This window comes from Podarcis vaucheri (genome assembly GCF_965113315.1).
Source record: "Podarcis vaucheri genome assembly, chromosome: 4".
NCBI classification, from domain to species: Eukaryota; Metazoa; Chordata; class Lepidosauria; order Squamata; family Lacertidae; genus Podarcis; species Podarcis vaucheri.
In genome coordinates, this window is record NC_138762.1 from 42,241,111 (window position 1) to 42,261,630 (window position 20,520).

Here is a 20,520-nt window from a genome sequence, read left to right on the forward strand (position 1 = left end):
TGTAGGATCTGACCATGACCCAGGAAATCGCAGCTGATACAGACATTTACATAAATCTTCCCCTGCCTGAAACCAACTTTAAGGTGACAAAAAGGTTGTAAAGAAAATTACTCAGAACACTCCATTAAATTTTACTTAAGAATTTATGATACACATAAATCCTTCAGAGACGTGGAGAGGTATGATCCACATATTTTAACCCTCTTGGGCCTCTGTAGAAAAATGTCTACAAGTCTGTAAAGTTCCATGTCGTGTGTTTTTTTTAAAAAAACAATCATTCCCTCCCAATTAAACCTCTTACCCAATTATCACTGCTAAATTGCTTCAAACGAATTAGAGCTAAATAAAAAACAACTGTTCCTATTTTTGTGTGTGTGCATATGTCCGAAAACATGATTTCATCATTACAGTAAAGGCATCAAGAGGTTTGCTGGGTAACTTTATTTGCCATATTATCTCTTAGCTTTTTAATTGGAAAAATAGACATGTCACTATGTATATTTATTATGGCCCTCCAAGTCATAATATTTGCACATCTTGCTCACTAGTGTCTACGCTGACTGCCAGTGACTTTCAGACAGAGGTCTTTTACATTATCTTTGCAATCTGATCCTTTTAACAGAAAATGCCAGGAACTGAACCCGGAACCTTCTGCATGCAATTCTTGAATGCACTGGCTCTTTCCCTCAGAGGTGGACCCTGGGGTTTCAAATTTCAGTACCCTCACCCTCTGCTTCTCACCTTCCATGCTACATCAGAGAATGGGTGCTCCAGAGACTCTGCACCCAGTGTAACTGAACCGGTCACACTCACCTCTGCTTTCCTTTATAGTCTAGTAGCTTTCACAAAGTATATTTATGCATTCAAAAAATTTGTCTAAATAGGAAAATAAATTATATTTTAGACATTTTACTTTGGAAAATTAAAACTGCAAATACCAACTATTCAGGCTTCATGAGCTGCTTCATACGAAACATAATAACTACCCAGCAAGGTGTGAATAGATTTATTTCACTCTGACAAGAACAGTTGAAGAAATGAGGTAGACCTGGCTATTTCTACCGCCTAGAAACAGTCATGAATCTGAGACATGTATCTATGTATGAGATAAGGAGTATCTTTGCTGATAGGTCCTGAGATTAAGCAATGGGGGCACAGGTTATTCATGGCCCAAATTAATCTTCTCATACGTGATAGAGCACTCTGACCTTTTCGGACTGGGGACAGGCCTAAGTGCTGAGAGGCCTGGGTTTATTCCATCTGTGTTGGCACTCCAGACTTCTAGGTTAGTGCCTCAGTACAGTGTGTGGTCATTGATTGCTTATTCACAGGATCCCTGTGTAGCCAAAAAGGCAATGGAACCTATGAATTATCACTGCTGTCCAGCAGTTGTTGTTATCATGGTATAGAAGTTCAGTGGCCACTTGCCCTACTGCTGACTTGCCCCTGTAAACTTAAGCAAGACTTCCCAAGGGTACCTTTCACGTAATAAATATTTAGGGAATTATGACTAAATTGATGTAATAGCACATTTGAAAGATAACAATCCTATTTGGGTGTTCTATTTACTTCTGCCATGTATAAATAAACACATGAGAAAGAGTTGGGGTGTGCTGTTAACTGCACTCCACCTGGAACATTATCTTTATCCAGGATTATAAACTATGCATGGTGCTTACACAAGTAGAGGAGACTCCCAGCCTCATACTTTCACTCTTAAACACTTAGTGAAAGAGACAGGGCCTAGGAGATGCTTGCACTCCCCTGCATGTGTTCACTTTCATGCAAGTAAAGAAGATGCCTGAATAGGTTTATTATGTCAACAGGTCTTGTATTAAACCTGAAAGGGAAAAGGTGCAGTGATATTCTTCTTCCCTAGCCACTTATGGAAATTTGATGGTGAAGATCAATGTTACCGGGAACTTCTTTTCTCTTGTAATATGTAAGGGCTGAAAATGAGCAAACATGTGGCTAATGGTACTCACAAAACGACATCGGCTTTTCCGAGGAGTTCCCTGTGCAGTTGTGCATCTTCATATTATAGCTAAATGATGTACTATAGCATTACATTGAATTACATTACATCCAACTTTGGCTACAGTGGGAAAACAGGACAACACTAGTTTTCTATCATTCTTCATATTCATGTTGTGACTACTGCAACTTCTACGTATAGTTTTGAATGGGAAGGGAAGTGCTGTATTGGCATCTCTTGATGGAGAGGTGAAGTCAAACCAGTCAGGATTATCCCTGACAAAACACAGCGTGAAAGTACTATATATGCACATATAAAATACGGGGCATGGTAAAATATATATTTTCCAAGAGTGTTTCAGTCTCAATCCATTTTATGGTCTCTGCACATAGAACAAAAGGGGGAAAGTCATATATTGTAAACACTATCAATGGTGCATGTAATATGTGACTTGCTGTAGCTGAGGCCCTCTGGTTAGACTGAAGTTGCAGCTGCCCTTTATGTTTTCTGACTGTTCTCTGCTGCTTCCAAGGTATTCTCAAAGGTTAGCTGCAGCTTCCTACATACAGAGACACATAGGCTCCAATTATCCTATTTATGAGGGCAGTTTAACTTTCTGATATCAGTCTCTGGAAAACATTATTTTTATTTTACCTTTTTAAAATGTTTTGAGTCACTACGTATGGGGAAATGAGTAGCCATTCAGTTTCAATATGCTAGAGTGGTTAGCTTGTTAGACTGGCACTAGGGAGACTCAGGTTCAAATCTCTCCTCAGACATGAAACTCATCAAGCGACCTTAGGTCACTATCTGTCAGCCAAATCTACCTCATGGAGAACTGTTGCAGAAGTCAAAAGGGGGAAGAAGAATCACACATGCAGCCTTAAGCACCTTGGAAAAAAGGAAGGATATAAATAATTCTAGGAACAGGGTTGTGGGTGGGGTGAGGTTGAGAATTAAAGAATTAAATATGTTTTACATATCCTTCAGCAATATATTTTACTCATTAGAAATAGAGGCTGTTGTTATATAGGCTGTTGTTGATTCATGCCTATTCTGTGACTATACAGTATTAATTAGCTATGCCTAGGGTTTGACAGTGCAATTGTATACAAGCCTAGTCAGAAATAAGCTCCATAAAGAGCAATGGGACATGCTCACAGGTTAAGCATGTCTAGAATTGCTACCTACACCACCTTGTTAGTCTGTACTGAATTTCAAAATTCTAATATTTAGGTGACAAAATGGGCTATGACAAAAAAAATCTAATTACAACCTCTAAATGTGTATATGGGGAGGGGAAACCTTTTTCCTCAGACCTCGATACAATAATCTTTATTGTCATTGTCCCATACAGAACAACGAAATTGAAAAAATCTACACCAGACATTCAAAAACCAACAAGCCTGCTATCCCACCTATCCCAGCCTGGTTAACCCCTAAAAACTCTGATACCCTATAATTGAATACAATATACTCACATAGAGACTACCTTACACTGCATTTGAAACCAAAATTGCATTTGGATAGAAACTGTTTCTCAGGCGGCTAGTCCTAGTCTTGACCTCATGAAAACAGCACACCAATTTTGTTCATTACTGCTACATTTTGAACCTCACTAATGGCTCACTGATCTGATTGCTACTGCTACATATTGAATCTTTTGTTCACTTAGGGTCCTTTGTACAATAGATTTTTCTTCTTCACACAAACAGCCCCAAACTTCCTTGGACAAACGTTTCCATGGACCAAAATAACATGTGAATCATTGTTGACGCTGGGGTATGTTCTGCACTAGTTACTATTATTATTACTGAATCATCCATATATACCAGGGAACAGCTCATGTGAACTGAAAATAGATGGTGGGAAAATAGATGGTGTGCAAAAGCTACGTGTGTGTGTGTGTGTGTGTGTGCGCGCACACACACACACACAAGGGGCTACCCATTTTCTCTATACTGCATATATTTGCTCTGGTTTATCATAATACTGTAGAGTGTGTGTGTGTACACACACACAAGGGGCTACCCATTTTCTCTATACTGCATATATTTGCTCTGGTTTATCATAATACTGTAGAGTGTGTACAGTGGCTGTAGAATACTAGGCAGTGGTAGCTTCAGAATGGGGTGGGGTGAAAATGAGGTTTAGTTGTTGCAATGTGTTGAAGGAGGAAGATCCAGGTGACTGAGGAAACTGCCTGCATACAAGTGGGGTGGCAGAAAAGGAAGGGGGGAGAAAGTGGCATGTAAATGGGGGCGAAGCTTCAGAAATGGGGTTGGAAAAGTCCAAAGCAGGCTAAGTTGGATTTGGAGGAAAGGGAAAGGTGTAGGGTGTTACTATGGGAAGAGTAATGGAGGGTTGGCAAGTGGTGGAGGGTTGGAAAGCAGGGGGACAGATTACATACTGGCAGTGTGCAGGCCCACGTGGGTGAATTTATTTTACATGTCCCTTGATACTTTTCAGAAAGACATTTAGCAGAGCTCAAACTAGCAGGCAACGTGGTATCCGTGTTCTCCGCCTTGCAGCCTTGAACAGATTACAGAATTCAAACGAGGGAAGCAGTAAGGCAGATATGGCAAACCCCAGATTCCCTGTGCCCTTATTCCATCGGTGCTGCTTCCTGTGCTTACAACTTCCAGCATCAACTGCAAGCATGGGAAGCTTCCTCTGTGGATATTCATAATGCTGTCTGCTATAATGCAATGATCAGTATGTGCTGAAGTGAAGAGATGCGTCTTGTTTTTTCCACCAGCCTCTTTTAAAATCACAACACAGCAAACAAAAAAACATAGCTATTCCATGGGGTTGCCAATCACCTAGTCTGTTTTCAGCCATTCTTTCCAGCAATTCTGCTATCCAGATGCATTTTCTTTCAGTAGCTTAATGTCAATTGTAGATAGCAGGCAAATTTAAGTGTGCATATTTAAATGTGCATATATTTTTGAACTCATTAGCATAGATAATTGACAAATTGCCTTCTTTCTGCTTTGCTCTGGAAAAGATGGAAAACACCATGCTTCATTTGTGCCCAGCAGACAGCAGTTAGTCATTTTTTTCCAAGTTACAGAAGCAGATATATATGTTTGTTTAATTATTTTATTTTATTTAAGCATATAAAAATCCAACAGAACAAGCCATTCCATTATGGTGACCACACTAGTGAAGCATACTGCTATACTGGTATATTTCACAGCCTGAAGAGCAGTATGATTTTGTGTTGCTTATGTATGTGTGGCATATGGGTTGGCAAAAGGCATCTATGCCCTTTAAATAAATTTCTCTTGAGAAAGCACCCTTCTTTCAAAAACTGCCTCTGTAAGGTTCAAACTTATGGACTTTCATCTCAGCCTTCTTGTAGTGAAAACGGCCAGCTAAATGACTGTGAAGCATAATAATTCTTCAAAGTTGAAAAGAATTTTTTACATGCATTAGAAACCCCCCAACCGTCTCATTAACCATATTTCAGGATTATTAAAATACTCTGCAGAGAGTGAGGACTGGCTTCCTGCCATAATTCCCTTGGATAGAACCATTCAGATTTGTAATATCTGGTAATGATCTTTGTATGTCACAGTTTAAACAACTGAAATACTAGTCTGATTGAAAAGGGACAGTGTATGTGTAAAATTAAGATGAATGGAATGAAAAAGTCAGAAAGATTTGTCATTAACAATTGGTTTCAGTAAGATGTCTGAGTTTAACCATACACACAATCAGTACTCTTTTTGGTTTACAAAATAAATAAATGATGTGCTGGTACTCCTATCTTGATAGAAGTGTCATGGGTGCCAGGACAAATTAGCTGCCGTGTGCAGTAATAAAAGAAGTTATGATACTCTCTACTGGTGAGTACCATCACAAAAAAGCACTACACACAATCCTTTTAATAGTAGAAGCCTGAATGCTAAAAACAATTGACCTAATTCCAGATTACATAAATTGGAGTTTCTGGTCAGTCATGTTTAGCTTATCCTAGCAAAAATGCTCGAATCACTCGGAATTCAGGGATTAGAGATGCAACAGTGGGCATTCAGACAGGACCTCCAAAGTCAGAGTGAAGTTTCTGATATCATGCTGCTTGTCTGACCTCATAGGATCTTTCTGCAAATCCTACTGAAATCTCAGGACCTAAGATCAGTTATAGCTTTTGAAACAAACACTACAAAACAACCCTATGAAACTAAGGTTACAAAAAGAGGTAGGGTAGTCTGGAAAGAGCAACTTTCATGTACACAATGACCAGGGCTTTTAGTGGCGTTTAAAGTAAATCTTGTATTATTTATTTCTTATATTTTTAAATCACCCCATAACATGGTTCTCTGGACAAGAAATATTTAAATCAAATTACAAAAGACAAAAGCACAAATGATAAAGGAAACACACAGTCAATAACATCCAAAACAGAACAAATCAAAATATATAAATAATTTCACATTATTTTTGTTATATTGTGAACCGAAACCATTTCATCAGAGTTAAAAGACAACATATCTTATCACTAAATAATAATAATAATAATAATAATAATAATAATAATAATAATAATAATTTATTACTAATACCCCGCTCATCTGGCTGGGCCTCTCCAACCACTCTGGGTGGCTTCCAGCAGGATATTAAAAACGCAATAAAACATCAAACATTAAAAACTTCCCCAAACAGGGCTGCCTTCAGATGTCTTCTAGAGAAGGCCCTCTGCCTGGTTCCCTGTAACCTCACTTTTTGCAGTGATGGAACCACCAGAAGGCCCTTGGTGCTAGACCTCAGTGTCTGGGCTTAGCGATGGGGGTGGAGACGCTCCTTCAGGTATAAGAAAGAATGAGAATGTGTCAAAATAACATAAGCCTTTCTCAGGGGACACAACTGGGAGGAAGGTAGCTATTGATGGAAAGATTCTCTCATTCATAGCTAGCTACTCTGTACACTTCAGATTCATTTATACCTGAAGGAGCGTCTCCACCCCCATCAGTCTGCCCGGACGCTGAGGTCCAGCCCCGAGGGCCTTCTGGCGGTTCCCTCATTGCGAGAAGCAAAGCTACAGGGAACCAGGCAGAGGGCCTTCTCGGTAGTGGCGCCCGCCCTGTGGAACGCCCTTCCAGCAGATGTCAAAGCGATAAACAACTACCTGACATTCAGGAGACATCTTAAGGCAGCCCTGTTCAGGGAAGTTTTTAACGTGTGATATTTTACTGTATTTTTGGTTTTTATGGAAGCCGCCCAGAGTGGCTGGGGAGGCCCAGCCAGATGGGCGGGGTATAAATAATAAATTATTATTATTATTATTATTATTATTATTATTATTATTATTATTATTATTTTGTCCTACCTTTCGTCCCCAATGAGCTATTGAGGTGGAAAAAGTCCTCAAATGGCAATCTTAAGACATTGGTAGGTCACATACATCTAGTGTTCCTCTTGTGCAGGTCAGTTAAAATCTCTACAATCAACTGATAGATGTTGTTTTGATTAGATTAGATTAGAGCTAGTGCATTTCAATAGTTTAAGCAGGTGATTTTCAAGTGCACTTTATATTAGTTTGCTATATTCTTACTAGGTCAGTTCCCCAGTGGGGACACCAAAATGATGGCAGAATGGTGCTCTGTGGCTACATCCCCCCCCCATAACCTAGTAGCAGAACACATGCTTTGCATGTAGAAGATCCTATATTCAACCACCAGAATATCCAGGTAGGGTTGCAAACTCTGAAGAGCTACTGCCAGTTAGTATTGAATGGGGAAAAAATGATGTCCCAAATTGTCAAAATTCAATTAATGCATGTTGTATTACTTATTTTTATTCATCACTCCGAAGGGTCTTGTATCTTACCTGAAATATGCAGAATAAAATATGCTTATTGCAGATAGGGACACAGATGGGCATTTTGCAAACAAGAAGACAGAATTGATAATAGATTAGGTTTGATTGTGTGCTGACATTTAGTACACCATCTCCACAACTTAACTTAAGGAAACAACCAGTTTCCTGTTGATATATTAATGTGCTGCTTCTAGTGCTAACAAATATACAAATGAATATAATCATATAATCCTAGTACTCTGTATTCTAAAAATAGAGAGTCCTTGCCCTAGATCTTCCATTTATTTGTATCTAGCCTTTTTGTAAAGCCCCCCCCCCATTTGTTAGTACATTGCTGAACTTCTTAAGGTTAATTCACAAAACCAATTTTGCACTGCAAACTGCCTTTTGGGAATTGCTCAGGTCAGTTGAAGATCCACCTCTGTTGCAGTGTTATAAACTGTGCTATTTGTATAACTGGCCAATATTCATTCAGAAAAGGTCAATGTTTATTATATCAGTTGATGTTGGGGACCCAAGTGCAGAGTACCCCAGAGACTGGAAAGGGTGAGGCAGTAACAGGTGAAAAAATTGAAACAATTTTTTCAATTGAAAAGTGCCAGAACTTTATTGAATACAGATGTAGGTAGACTTTGGCCTGGGCACTGAGTGGAGCATTTTTAAAAATAATTTTAACAGTATTTGTGATCCAGTAAAAGAATAAAATTATTTTACTTCCTATCTTTCAGAGTGGTCAGATAGCCTTTTACCAGAAAACAAATATTCATATCCCTTTTAACTCTGTATATCCCTCCCCTCTCATTTTCAAATAATTAGATCTGTCAAATAGTCTGAGGCATTTAAGCTTTTTTTTAAAATGAAGATAATTAGTTTACCAAAAAAAATTACATTGGAAAATAACTGCAGTTAGTCACTATGAAAAACACACTTTGCTGAAACGCAGAAGCTGCAAATATAAAAATCCTAAAGCCTTCATCTTTGCTGTTGCTGCAGCATGCAGCATATATATTTGGCTTTGCCTTCACAGCTCCTCAGCAGCACTCCAGAGATTCTTACTGACATTCCCCTTGCCTCAGTGGGTTACATAAGAGGCACTTAAGGCTGAAGTAGACCTTTGGAGAATTACTTTGAACTAAGTCACTCAAAGTGACATTACTTCATTTTCAAGAGTAGTGATGCAACACTTCTGCTGCACTCCACCGGCCTAATCATCCTTCCCCCAGATATATTCACTACAGGCCATTGGAAGTCTCAGAAGAACTGCTTTCCTAAAAAATATTTGTCACAAATCCCTTTCTCACAAAGCAGCAGGGTTTTGATTGTTCTGCAAGAAGTTAATTTATTTAATGGCTGAAGCACGGATTCCTGTTAGTAATATTACATTCTACACAAATTTTGACTACTTTGGCCCATTTAATGCACAACAAAGATTTAGTGGTTGATTTTATTTAGTCGTTGAATTAGTGGTTGCTTCTTTCCTGCTAGGGAGTGATAGTCTGTTCAGATGTGGGCAGCGGCATTCTCAACAAGGTGTGTCTAGCAAGCGGGAAACAGACTTTTAAAATGGAATTTTTTGAACTGGACTGGGGTTAGCTGCCTCCCTTAGTTGACTCTCTTGTTCTATTACTCATATTGTTACTATGAAATGAAAAAGCATAGCTAATGTGGGCTGGCTTTTTGTAATATTATAGTAGTTGTTGTTGTTGTTGTTAATAAAATTATTTGTTAGTCACTTTTCTCACAGAGTGACCCACACGTAGTTTTTTATGTGCTTTTCAAGGTGCATGACAGGCGGGAATGTAACAGCTGCAGATATTCCCACCGTACAGCAACAGGAAAAACAGTATCACATACAGTAACATTTTTGCCAGTCACAAAGCTTTTAAAAGGCACAGAAGCCCTCGCCAGACAAAATGAAGTGGCAAACATTGTCCTGGTTGAAGCTTTCTAAAACGCCACCTTTCCTTGGCCAGGACCAGCCTGTCTCCTTCCCTCGGCGTAGGAGACGCCCAGTTTCAGGCCTGTGTTTTTGGAGCTATGCCAGACAGTGACTTGAGAACTCAGTTAAGCTACTTGAACTTGTACAGCACCATAAATCCGGTGCTCATGGTTTAGCAGGCAGCATGTTGCCTCATGTTCCTAAGGGGTAGGATGCTTTTATTTTGTTTTATTTCATTGCTAAAAGCTTGCCTCGAGGATGGGACCGTTTCTAGATTGCGTCTGGCTGTTAAGTGTGGCAGCCTGCCGTCCATGGCCTACTGACTCTGAAGCTGACTGGATCAAGTGTAGTGTATGAGGGATGCTGTGGGCTCTTATGGGGACCCCAAAAGTGAAGCAGTTGAGCAGGCTCTGGCAGCCAGGTGCCCTCCACATATTTTGAACCACCATCAGCCTCAGCATCACATCATTCTGCAAAGAAATAGGTTGGTGAAGGTTGCCATAAAGCCACATGTCTGATGGCCATGACCTAGTCAAGCTTGTTTTTTTCAGCCATTTCTTCCTCCTTGGATTCCCACCTGCTTTGTCCGTTTAACTTTCTGCGGGTACTCCTGAGTTTCTGCTCCCCATGTGAGCTTTTCCCATATCCCTTTAGTGTACTCCATTTCTCGGTTTTGCTCTGTGTTTTCCTCAGTCCTCTCCTGTAACTACGTTACCTCAGGTTTCTTTTATTTCTCTCCCCTAGCCTCAGGGCTTTCTTCTCCCCCACCTCCTTTTATTCCTCTCCCATTTATTTGGAACAAGGGTATCTTACTTTATGAATAAAAACCCAGCAAAGACAAAAAGCAAATAAAACAACAACAAAAGTAAACAGCTATAAAAGGAGAGGGGCTTCTCCTATATGATCTTCTCATACCTTGCCAGCACAGCTCTTCTTGCTTCTAACAATCTCCAGAGCCACCAATGTATCTTTATTTAAATATTCATTCATTGATATTGTTATATTGCCTTTATATAAGCTGTGTAAGTATTATTATATTGTGATATGTGGTTTTTTTATATAGATAAATGGTTGTTGCAAGAAGCACATTGTACATTGGGACTGGGACATTCAGAAGTGTCTCACATTTAACAGATGAAAATAGGGACATTGTTGTACAACTTTTTCACAATGCCAAAAATGCATTGCCTGAGTTCTCCCACAACTGTTGAGACTCTTTCTTGCACCTGTGGTGTGCTGTGTTGATTTTCTATGCAGCAGCCACTCTCTCCACAGGCTTCTGAAGCAGGTATATTCGGAAACTGGTTGCGATTTTTATAAAGCAGCTACAACCCAAGCAAATTTGGCAGTGCTTACAATTTGGGCAGGGTGCAAGACCTCTTGAAATAATGAATTTAGACATAGCCTAGGTTTGTTCACATAGTAGAAGCCAACTCCAATGCAGGCATGCAGGCATGATAGCACCATTTTAAAATCCAAGTATCTGGGCCTCCATGTATCCCCAAATGCCAAATAAGAAATAGTGATTTTCCAGAAACACCATCAGAACAACAACAGCAACAATCTTTAGTGGCTGGGGAAACCCAGCCTGATGGGCAGGGGATAAATTATTATTCTTAATATTATTATTAGGGAAACACTGCTTTCAAATATCTTTTAATTTTATCAGAAAAGTTGCCTGTGAACACTCTGTATTTCTGTCAATACATAAAATGTTTATGAACATTCTAAGCAGGGGTGGCTAACCTCCAGATTTTGTTGGACTACAACTCCCATCAGCCTTTGTTTGTTGTGATGTTACTAACAAAGACATGTATCTAAGTGTTCCCTCAATGCAGTGCTTTTTTCTGGGGGTACGCATACGCCTAAACATTTTTTGAATCTTTGTACTTTTGTCCATTTACTGTAATTATTTTTCCTGATTTGAATTACAAATTGTTGATTCTCTTGAGTAAAAATGAGAGTACCCCTAAACATTTTTTTTTAGAAAAAAGCACTGTCTCAATATATTGATGTACATGGAGAGTCCCTTCATGTATGGGACATTTAAACTGATTTTTTCCCCTTTCCATTGAAGTAAATGACAGAGTTTTATACTAACTAGTCCACAGCAAACAGAAGGATCATGACTTCTACCGGTAATTATTCACGGATAACTCTTGGGGTAGGCTGAGATTATTATTTTTAAAAAATTAACCTGCTAAATCCAATACAAATTTGTTCTTCCTCTTTCCCCTCTTTTAATGTACAAAATAGGAAGCTTATTTCTGCACTTTCAAACCTTAGAAAGGCCAACTTCCACACTCAGTGTATTAATGTAAATTTTTAAATCTCCTTTATACTTTTTGTTATGCTTTTGGATTAGGCTCTTTTGGAAAACAGGCAGCTATTTGGGGCTTCTGAATATATTCTGAATGCACTGTTTTCTTCAGGCAGAACAATTTGCACAGCGGTAAAAATTATAGTTAAAAATACTAACCCTGGGTAGGCATCTATTATACCCATTATCCTAGAAAAGTTTCTATGCAAATATTGTCAAAGATTTCAGCATAGCAGGAACATTTTCTAAGCCTTTAGAGTTGTTTTGGTAGAAAATACTGCTAGTGAAAGTTGAAATAAAAAAAGCTGTATTGTTAGGAGGCCCATATTTTCCCCATTTTAATTGCCTAATGGTACTTGCCAAAGAGACTGTAATTTTATTCAGCTGTGTAGCTTACTTTATAAAGCTTCAACTCTCAGTTGTCATTATTTTTCGAAGAATAAATTGACACCAAAGAATAAATTGATGATCACACTAGGATGACTTTACTATCAGAAAGTCTGGGTACAAGAGTTTGGATTTGATATCCCGCTTTATCACTACCTGAAGGAGTCTCAAAGCGGCTAACATTCTCCTTTCCCTTCCTCCCCCACAACAAACACTCTGTGAGGTGAGTGGGGCTGAGAGACTTCAAAGAAGTATGACTGGCCCAAGGTCACCCAGCAGCTGCATGTGGAGGAGCGGAGACGTGAAGCCGGTTCCCCAGATTACGAGGCTACCGCTCTTAAAACTACACCACACTGGCTCTCAAGAGCTAGACTAGTTCAGCCATCCTCAACCTGATGCCCGCTAGCAGGGGCTGGTGATTGTTGTAGTCTAACAACATCTAGCAGGCACCATGTTCAGAAAGTTTCTTCTAGATCCAGGGAGAGGATAGCTTAGAACACATATCAAAAAATGTTTAGTCTTCTGAGCACATATTTAGGACTATGACCTAATAATGTAATGGGAATACTGAGCAAACATCCATAGACCAACCTGTATGTCCTTGTGGAGTTGATTTACTTAGATATGAAATGTCTTTTTAGCAACTCGAGGCAGTGGAGCAGTTAGGTAATTTTTAGTCTGGACTCAGCGGTCTTACAAAGCCTCCCTCTGTGCTCTTCTATGTTATCAGTGATACAAAACAGTTATTTCTAGTTTTCACCAAAGACATACTTGGTGAACATTCAGCAGCACCCTGTTTGGCTTTGGGATGTAAAAGCCATTCCATGTATTGCTTGCCTCATCACTCCTTGTATACTAGGATAAGGATTAAAGGTAAAGGAAAAGGTACCCCTGACAGTTAGGTCCAGCTGCAGACGACTCTGGGGCTGTGCACTCATCTCGCTTTATAGGCCGAGGGTCAGCGTTTGTCCACAAACAGCTTAACCAATTAGTCCAGGATGTGTTTTGCTCTCTTAGTTGTGGAGATTTACTATAACTGGACAGCTTGTAGGTTCATAACCCACTTGTCTTGTATTACATTTTCCTAATCAATACCTTTGTGATTTGGCTCTCTAATTATGTCACATTTTATTATTCAAACATCATACATTGTCTTATAACAAACTTTCCCTGAAGAATAAGCAAGCCAGAGACTTACTACAGAGATTAGACTTTATGGTCACCTAATGCTGCTGTTAAACTGTCATTTCTACTTAGAGAAATATTAGGTGCATAATGTATTATCTACAGAGGCTTACAGTTTAAAATAAATTGCTGAAGACAAAACTCACTACCCTTGGGTCTTCCAAAACTGAACTTTATTTTTCTCCATAGAGCAATTAGACACTTTTTCAAAGTTCCACAAAATACCAAAAACTACGTTGGATGAATAATGCAAATAAAAGCACTTTTACCGGCAATTTAATTGCCTTTGCAATTCATCCTAGTTTGTGTGTTCCTTCTTCAGTCACACTCATCCATGCAAAATTTTGGATGTTCTTAGTAGAGCTGCCTCCTATGTTATGGAGCAGAGGCAAAATAGATTATGCCTCTCTCATTATAACCTAGTTCAGTACCTTTTAAAGGAGTCAGCATGCGTTTAACTATCTTAAAAACATAAGAAGATCCCTGCTGAATCAGAACAAGCCCATCCAGTTTAGCATCCTAGTCTCACATGGCCAGATGGCTATGGAAAGTTCACTAGCAGGACATGAGTGCAACAGCACTTTCCCCAGTTGTGCTCCCACCTACCAAGGAACTGATACTTATTAATCTAAACCCCTTTTAAAGGACCTGATACCTATTTGTCTAAATCCCTTTTAAAGCCATACAGGTTGGCATTGATATGCCTCATGGCTTTCACTGAATCACATATACCATTTTAATGCCTGTCCACCCAGTTTGGAGAGATAATTTTGGAGCTGTTTACAATCTCTTTTTGTTCTTGACAGCCTCTACCATTTGGTGCCATCAGGTCACCTTGCTGCTCATGCCTAACTCCAGATCATTTATGAACAAGCACAGGTCCCAGTACTGATCTTAAGAGGACTCCACTTCTTATATTTCTCTGTTGTGCACATTAGAAAATAGTAGCAGAAATGTAGATACTTTGCTGATATGGAAAACAAAGAGATTAGGTTAGGTTCAAAATGGCAGTCAAAAATCAGGTGGGAGTTATGCACAACCACGGGCATTTTGAACATTCTTACTTTGCAGCAAGTCATCAGCACTTTAAACTGGAAACATGGTTTGCTTGTTCCAATGGGCAAGTGGAAACTTCCACACCTGGGTTTAATACATTGAGCTCTTACCTGTGTGCTATTGGTGCTTTAGATGTAAGATCACATAGGAGGAGCCCATGCCTTGCCCCCTTCCCACAACAGCGTCTCCCTGTAATGGAAGCGGTGTTGCTGTGGAAGGAAATCATAGCATGGGGCTTCTTCCCATGACCTTGAACTTTTAGAAAGGAAGGAGGAGGAGGAGCCTTATTGCAGAGGCTGATGTAAGAATGGGCATTCATTGTCATTGAACTCCCTTCTTTCTTCTTTTGTTATGGTTTTTCAACTTCACTTTGTATTTTTGTGTTAATGTGTTATGTTTTAATACTAACCTCAGAACATGCCAATCTTTTTTCTTATTTTTGTAGAAAGTAAATGTTTGCTATAAGTAAGCTTTATTATCTGAGATATGCAAAAAAATAAATAAACCAAAGCAGATGTTATTTACACACAAGTTGTAAACCTATAAGAGGGTTTTTTCATATCTGTATAAAGTGGGTTTTTCTTTCAACTAATTAACCTTTTATTTATTTCTAGTTGTATTGCTTGATACAACCTCTGCAATTGGAGAGCTAGGATGGAAAACCTATCCTCTAAATGGGGTAAGTCTATCTATTTAGATTTTCATTATTCTGCATTTGCAGTTTTAAAATAAAGTCAAACAAATGGGCAGTAACTTTGAGGACTAATGAGCTTAATGAAAAACTGGGATTTAGTAAATATTTCTAATAACAGAACTGCATACATAAAAGGCTATACATACAAAACAACATAAATATTTATGACAGGATTTTTGTTGTTAAGGTGTGAATATCTTTTTTTGCAACCTTGTGAAAATTATGATTTACTGTTTTTAAAAGTATATGAATGAAATTGAATGTTATACTTCAAATCATATTGAGCATGATTTAAAATGTATATTAGGGCTATCTGAAAAGTGTAAATAGGAAATTTCCCTACTTGCTGTTAAGAATATGAATGTTACCTAGATTTTGTTTTGTCAGGTTTAAAAGTTCATTATTGCAAACATTAACCCCAGTTCAATGAACCATCTGCAAAACAGGGTCCCATTGCTAGCCATGGAAGTCATGGATCAGCAAATGCAAGCTGTTGCTTAACAAGGGGAAAGCCCTAGCTGCACTTGCATTAGTCAGCTGTTGGATTCTGGCTGTGATGTTATGCAAATATAAAATACTGAGGATACAAATTGTTGGGAGTGCTTTATGAAGCCTCAGCTGTCATAGCTGGTGAACTGCTAGTCTTGCCACATTTTGTTATAAGTTATTGCAACACTCCTATTTGTAGAAATGAAACAAAGTTTGAGAATACTATGGGTATGCAATGAACCCATGGAGTGATTCTGTACACCTGTTTCAATCTTGGTAGGAGACCAATATATAAACATGATAGCTGCAGTAAATAAAACATGAACAGCAAAATAACCAGATCTAGCCTAGCCTTTCTTCAGTAGGTCCATTTGCTCCTTCTCGGACAGGAAAACTTTGCAGGCGAGCCCCGGGGTTCCTCTGTGAACTGGCCTATTACAGGCTGGATTGTCCTTCTGCTGCCAAATTGGCCAATGGCGGCAGGAATTAGAGGACATTCCCCTGGGCATGGGACCAACTGACCAATAACGGCACTTGGCCCTACGCCCAGGGCAAAAATAATTTCCCGGCTGCTGGGCCTTTTGGCTTCTCTCTTGGCTTCTGTTGTTCAAGGATCCTTCCAGGACTGCCAACTTGACTAAAATATTGGGGTGGCTCAGGTAAGCCCTGCCCCACATAATATATGACACAGCGCACGCACGCACTACTTGAATGGCAATGCCCATCAACATGGGAGGAGGGCCTCCTCAAATATTTTATTGGGGAGGGGCGAAGGGACCTCAGCCCCTAGGAGTTGGTTCCTACAGCTCCTTTTGACGTTACATTACTGGTGTATAAGCCACTGCGGTATGTGGTCTACTCACTGTGGTCAGGTAATGTCAAAAGTAATGTCATGTGAGAATGACAAGTCCATGATGTGGCCCCTTCAGATTCTAGCATTGTTGAAATTTTCATAATGGGCACCTCTGGTGAACCACTTATCTCCAGCTTTGCTTATGTGATCTCAATCTTATGGCACTATTAAGGTATGAAGGGATTATTAAAAAGGTCTTGGAATCAGCTTCTGCTTGGCAAATGGAAGTAACTTCTTGCAAAAAAGAATATTGACAGTCCACTTGCTTTTCTGTGCATAGCAGTACCTATAAAACTAGGCCCTATATGTTTACAACTGGAAGTAAGTGGCAGGAGTGCTCTCATGATTAAAACATAAAGGTGGGAGCAGCTGTAAATTCATAATTCAATTTGATTGGTGCATGTGAGAGATTGAGAAAAGGAGATCTCTCCCCCCCCCCCGAAATCATTAGTTCTTCACTTCAGAGATCAGGTTACGCTTTCCACTTGGCTAGTTCACTTAACAGCACACTGGAGGAACTTGTATAGTTCAACTTTTAATTAAGATGCAATATATTTAAGCACTTAATCCATTTTATAGATTAGCTTCTTATCCTGAGAACTCTTTAAATTAAGCAATTCTGTTGGCAGTATATAATTTATTTTTATGTGTTGTGTTGCCTTTTCAATGCTGAGTTTTTATGACGATGCTTGAGATGGTGCAAAATAATCAGAGATGTGGGGCACATATCACCATGCAACTCCTTTTCAATTTAGTGGGTTTTGTGCAGCAGAACGTCCTGCTTGGTTGTGTGCACAGAGTATTGAAAGTAGTTTAATTTTTGTTTCCTCCTTTGGCTCTTTTTTTCTAGGAATATATATTATATTTCCTCAATACTGAAATATATATTTTTTAAAGTTCTTTTAGTGACTTTGCCCTTAGGGACTTTAAGCAATATGGCATTTCTTAATCTTAGACTGTTTTCAAGTTTATGGATTTAATTTTTCAAGGTTTTACAATCCTTTTTATTCTCGGGTTGTATTTCCAGTCTATTAATAAGTACAATTTACATTTGCAGTCCTCTGTATTTTATATTTTTAACTCTGAAATGTGTTTTCCTTGGAAAACAGAGAGAAAACAAGATGTGGTATACTGTATTTATTATTATATTCATCTGCAGAATCCTTCTTAAAATCAATAGGATGATAAGAGGCAGATGACTCCAATTTTTTAAACTAATTCATCTTCATCTGAGATTAAAAGTCCCACCAGATTACTCCTTAATTGATGCTGGTAGTAGCCAGATGAAACTGGGTGTTTTGAAGGAGATGGCAGAGCTAGGGTCAAAGAGCCACTGCATTCTAAACCAGTCAAGTTAATGGCAAAGAGCCTAATTTAGACCTATCGGCCTGCAGTTAGAATTATACAGTACTAACACTCACCTTCCACTCAGATTGGCAGAAGTAACAGGGCTCTGAAGGCGGCAGAGATTCCACTACTCTTTACTGATAAAATAAAATAAAATACAAATTGTAATGTAAATTACCAAAGACTTGTTCAGAAGGGAATGGGAAATGAAAACATATTGAGATAGAGGGAGAAATATGGGATAATGAACAAAAAATGGCTGCTTAGTGTGCAAGGGGAAAGAGGTGACGTGCTGATGTTGAAAGTCTGAGAGGGAAACTAAATTAGAGAAATGAAAGAGCATGATATTATCTTCTTACATTTATCCTTCCTTTATGATTTATCCAAAGCATACCAAAGAGTAGGAATCCTCAGTGTTGGCACCTAAAGGGATCTTCTGTGTGAACGTAAGGGCAGGGTGATAATCTTTACTTTTCAAAATGGGGTGGAGTGTTAGCCAATAACCAGTTTCCTGATTTGGAGATAATGGAAAGGTATAGTTAACAGAACACATGAATGGAGGAGCAAAGCAGCTGAGTGTGGGGAGAACAAGGCTAATTTACATCTTGGATTATTAAATTGAGAGATGACTGCTGAAACCCAACCATTCCGTTGAAAGCCTGAGGAACCTCCACCCCACACACCTAATTAGAACTAGCAGGGGTCCTAATTTGGCCGCCAAGGAAGTTTTCCCCAAGCCATGCCTACATCTTCCACATCTGGCATTTTATATGAATTGGGCTGCAGCCACACACAGAGAGACCAAGAGGAAAAATTACTGGCATTTATTTTATTTTATTTTTTTGAGAGGTGAAAGTTTAATACCACCAGTGAGTGATAGAGGTTATTTCAGCTGCTAAGAGAGTCTGTTAGTCTTGTTTGAAATTCACTAATATTAATTAAACCCTAGAAGTGAGCATTAAAAATAGCTCTGAATAGGTCTATATGAATAACTGAATTCGGCATATTCTGTTTCTTTGTAAAAATTAGAGGCATACATTTCTGAAAACTGTCAAGTTTAGACCCTTATGTTGATTACATGACTGCTCTTTAAAATGATACCCAGACATTCTGTTTTATTATTTCCACCCATCTGAAGAAATTAATGAAAACCCAGTAACGAATTCCTATACTCGATTCTGGGGGGAAACAAGCAAATTAGAGAAGACCAAACTGCTTGCTACTCCCCACTATTCCAACAGCTTCCTCACTACCTTCAGTGTCTCCTTTCTCCCCCAAATCTGTACTCTCTATTATCATTTATCACTTCTGAATAGGTGGGGGGGATATTATGTGTATTAGATAAAGCTTCAGAACTGCTGGAAAGAGCTATGAAGGGTTTGCTTTCTGGTGTGCTACTTCGCTCAGTATTTGAAGTGACAATTTTCCACATGTTTCAATCATTTGTTATTTTCTCACTTTTATAATTCCATAAGCAGGAGTTGGGCTCAGGATTTCAGAAAAGGGCCCGGAAAGTTATTTGTCATTGGACCTACTAAAATCAGAAGGCCATTTCATGAAATGTGCATGTAGGCTGTGTGGTAATACTGCCATTAAAGAGAAAGGGGGGGAGAGAGAAACATCTCTGAAAGATCAGGTTTATCTTTAGAACTGTGTTAATCAGAAATAAGGTGTAGTCAGTTATGGATTTGGAAGAAATAAGTAGTACCTGGCAATTCTGTACAACAGTGGTTTCTTAGTACTGAAACTGCATTCATGTGATTCTTGCCTAGAGCTGGCATTTCGTGACCAAGGTGCATAACTTTCAATTTTTTATTTTAAATTTTTATTGGAAATTGTATTTACAACATAACATAACCCCCCCACCCCAATACAGAAATCCACCCTCATTAAACATGAACATAACATACAATAAGCATAACATAAAGGTAAAGGTAAAGGTACCCCTGCCCGAACGGGCCAGTCTTGACAGACTCTGGGGTTTGTGCGCCCATCTCACATCTATTGGCCGGGGGCCAGCGCTGTCCGAAGACACTTCCGGGTCACGTGGCCAGCGTGACAACGCTGCTCTGGCGAGCCAGAGCCGCACACGGAACGCCGTTTACCTTCCCGCTGGTAAGCGGTACCTATTTATCTACTTGCCCCCGGGGGTGCTTTCGAACTGCTAGGTGGGCAGGCGCTGGGACCGAGCAGCGGGAGCGCACCCCGCCGCGGGGATTCGAACCGCCGACCTTTCGATCGGCAAGCCCTAGGCGCTGAGGCTTTAACCCACAGCGCCACCCGCGTCCCAAGCATAACATACAACAATGCAAACAACCAAATAAAAGACTTCATTTATCCTGTATCTGGCTTCCTTATTTACTTCTTATAAGCTATTTCCTTTTGAGTAATTATTAAGATTTTTCTAAATTATAACTTAAATATCCACAAAGTCTCCTGCAGACATTAATCG

At 39.2% G+C, this 20,520-nt stretch overlaps 1 protein-coding gene across 5 annotated transcripts in view; it reads left to right on the forward strand.

Moving 5' to 3' along the window:
- EPHA6 (EPH receptor A6) overlaps positions 1-20,520 on the forward strand; it is a 356,395-nt gene that overhangs the window by 15,394 nt on the left and 320,481 nt on the right. For all 5 annotated transcript variants that reach the window (XR_014218859.1, XR_014218860.1, XM_082219716.1 and 2 more), the window contains exon 2: positions 15,300-15,364. Coding sequence is in view for 3 of the 5 variants with exons in the window: in XM_082219716.1 (XP_082075842.1) it covers positions 15,300-15,364 (65 nt within the window). In the remaining 2 variants the exon portion in view is untranslated. The remainder of the gene's footprint in view (positions 1-15,299; positions 15,365-20,520) is intronic.